This window comes from Uranotaenia lowii, chromosome 3 (assembly GCF_029784155.1).
Source record: "Uranotaenia lowii strain MFRU-FL chromosome 3, ASM2978415v1, whole genome shotgun sequence".
Taxonomy (NCBI): Eukaryota; Metazoa; Arthropoda; class Insecta; order Diptera; family Culicidae; genus Uranotaenia; species Uranotaenia lowii.
The window spans coordinates 118,092,711-118,094,887 of record NC_073693.1 but is presented as its reverse complement, the minus strand read 5'-3'; the positions used below and the strand labels follow the sequence as shown (position 1 = coordinate 118,094,887).

The 2,177-nt window shown below is 39.9% G+C and overlaps 1 protein-coding gene across 1 annotated transcript; it reads left to right on the top strand.

Annotated features, from left to right (window-relative positions):
* Nucleotides 1-536: 536 nt before the first annotated feature.
* On the top strand, nucleotides 537-1,754 carry LOC129752548 (uncharacterized). Its single transcript, XM_055748321.1, has one exon. The coding sequence runs from the start codon at nucleotides 537-539 to the stop codon at nucleotides 1,752-1,754; it is 1,218 nt and encodes a 405-aa protein (XP_055604296.1).
* The last annotated feature ends 423 nt before the right edge of the window (nucleotides 1,755-2,177 follow it).

Below are 2,177 nucleotides of genomic sequence, written 5' to 3'. Positions count from 1 at the left end.
GATTTATTTAGTGAAATATTGGTGTCAAAAAGAATGATTAGAAGGTACCAAAGACTGTCAATTGAAGTCACACGTTTCTTAAGCGCCTACTGGAATCTGATCACTCCAATGGAGAATGTGACTGAATACAATTTAAATTTTTTTACTAATAAGGCAATTTAACACTTAAAGTCTAAAGGTATTTGTTCTCTTCTTAGAATTACCATGATCTGAAAATCCATTAAACGTCATAGTAATTTAAAGAAATTGCCAATCTTATGATTCCGTACATATTTGTATAGTTTGAGTATTTTTATTGTTTTCTCCTATCTGATCGAATAAAAAAGAAACTGCATGGTAAAGGCAATCAATGTATGACTTCAGAAGAAAAAAAAAAATATTCAAGTATTTCAGTGTTATAACAATATTTACTCCTCTATTTGACTTTTTCGAGTTCCTTCTCAGCCTCCAACGAGGCCGGTCGCATTTTGTGTTCGGTCCTCGCTAGACAAAGGCTATTGTTTTTCGAACTAAAAGAATAAAGTGAAAGTGGCGCGATGAGTCCGTCGCCGGGTGAACCCCCCGATAGGACAATACCAACATGGATGGATCCACAGAACCTGCACGGACGATTATATTACTTGACCCTGAAAGCTGCAGATGGACATAAACTTCCACAAAACCCATTTTTGATTGGGCGATCCGTTGAGCAGAAAGCGGGAGGGAAAATTGACGGCGCGTTCTTCGAGAAAAAACATGAGTGGTATGTGCTGAAGTGTAGAAGTAAAGACCAGGTTAAAGAATTGGCAAAATTAACTTGTTTGACTGATGGCACTCCGATCATCATCGGACGCCATCCCAGTTTAAACAAACGCAAATGTGTTGTTACTTGCCACGAAGCCCTGGAAATGGAAGAAAGAGTGTTGTTGGATGAGTTGTCGCCCCAAAAAGTGATTGACGTGCGCAGAATAACCAAAAAAACGCCCACTGGAATAATTGGTACATCTACACTGATACTAACTATCAGTAGTACCGTCATTCCGGAATTCATTCACTTTGGATTTCTCCGAGTGCGAACTCGGCTGTACTACCCGTTGCCCCTATTGTGTAGGAACTGTTTGAAGTACGGACACACGAAAAAGAATTGCACCAGCCCTCTTTCATGCAGTAAGTGTAGCTCACAAAACCATAACAGCGAGGACTGCAAGAATCACCCATTCTGCGGAAATTGTGAACAAGAAGGCCATTCACCCATTAACCGAGCATGTCCAATCTGGCTAGCCGAAACAGCAGCACTCAAAATTAGCACCGAAAAGTACATCCCGATTGCAGCCGCCCGAAAACTGATCCAGCAAACCAACAGCAAACAACCAACATTCGCCAGCATTGTTAAGACGACGGACGATCACCAACCTAAAACAAAGGACAATAGAAAATCTCAACCATCAGCCGAGAAACAACAGACCGAAGAAAAAAACCAACAGCAGCAGCCAACACAACAGAAACGGACAAATTCACAAACAGCAAATCTCAAACCAGCCTCACCTCCTCGGAAACGAATTACCCCGCAACCCTCACCATCTCAATCGTCGGATGAGGCAGACGATCGTAGTAATACAAAAGGATCCCCCAGTACCCGATCAAGGGAACAGTTGTTATTAAAAACTCCAATTCCTTCCCAACGCCCCCTTCCTTCTCCTTACCCCTTCCAACCTCCCCCTAGTCTTAAGAAAACCCCTGACCCTCGGCCCGCTAAAACTTTGATTAAAAAGTAAATGGCCTAATAAACTTAATTTGAATAAAAAAAAAAATTTGACTTTTTCAAATTTCTCATTCCACTAAAATTCAAAACATAATGAAGAATTAAGAAGCTCAGATTTTGAAACAAATACAAAATTTATCACAATTTGCTCATGTTAATTTAGGCATATGATATAAATGTCCTTACATTTCATTACCTAGCTCAAATGTTAAGTGGATAAATGGCTAGCAAATTCAAAGTCAACACTCTAAGTAAGAAGTTGATTGGTATAATTCGGTCCAGGGAATTGCAAGTTACAGCTGCTTGAGTTTGGTAGACCGACTTTTCTTCAATCTTGAGCCTTTGAGTTATAAACAAACTTTTTCGTTGATTAAACACCCCCACAGAGTGGAAATTTTTTGAAAATTCAACAGCACATCTACTAGGGGAAGTTCAA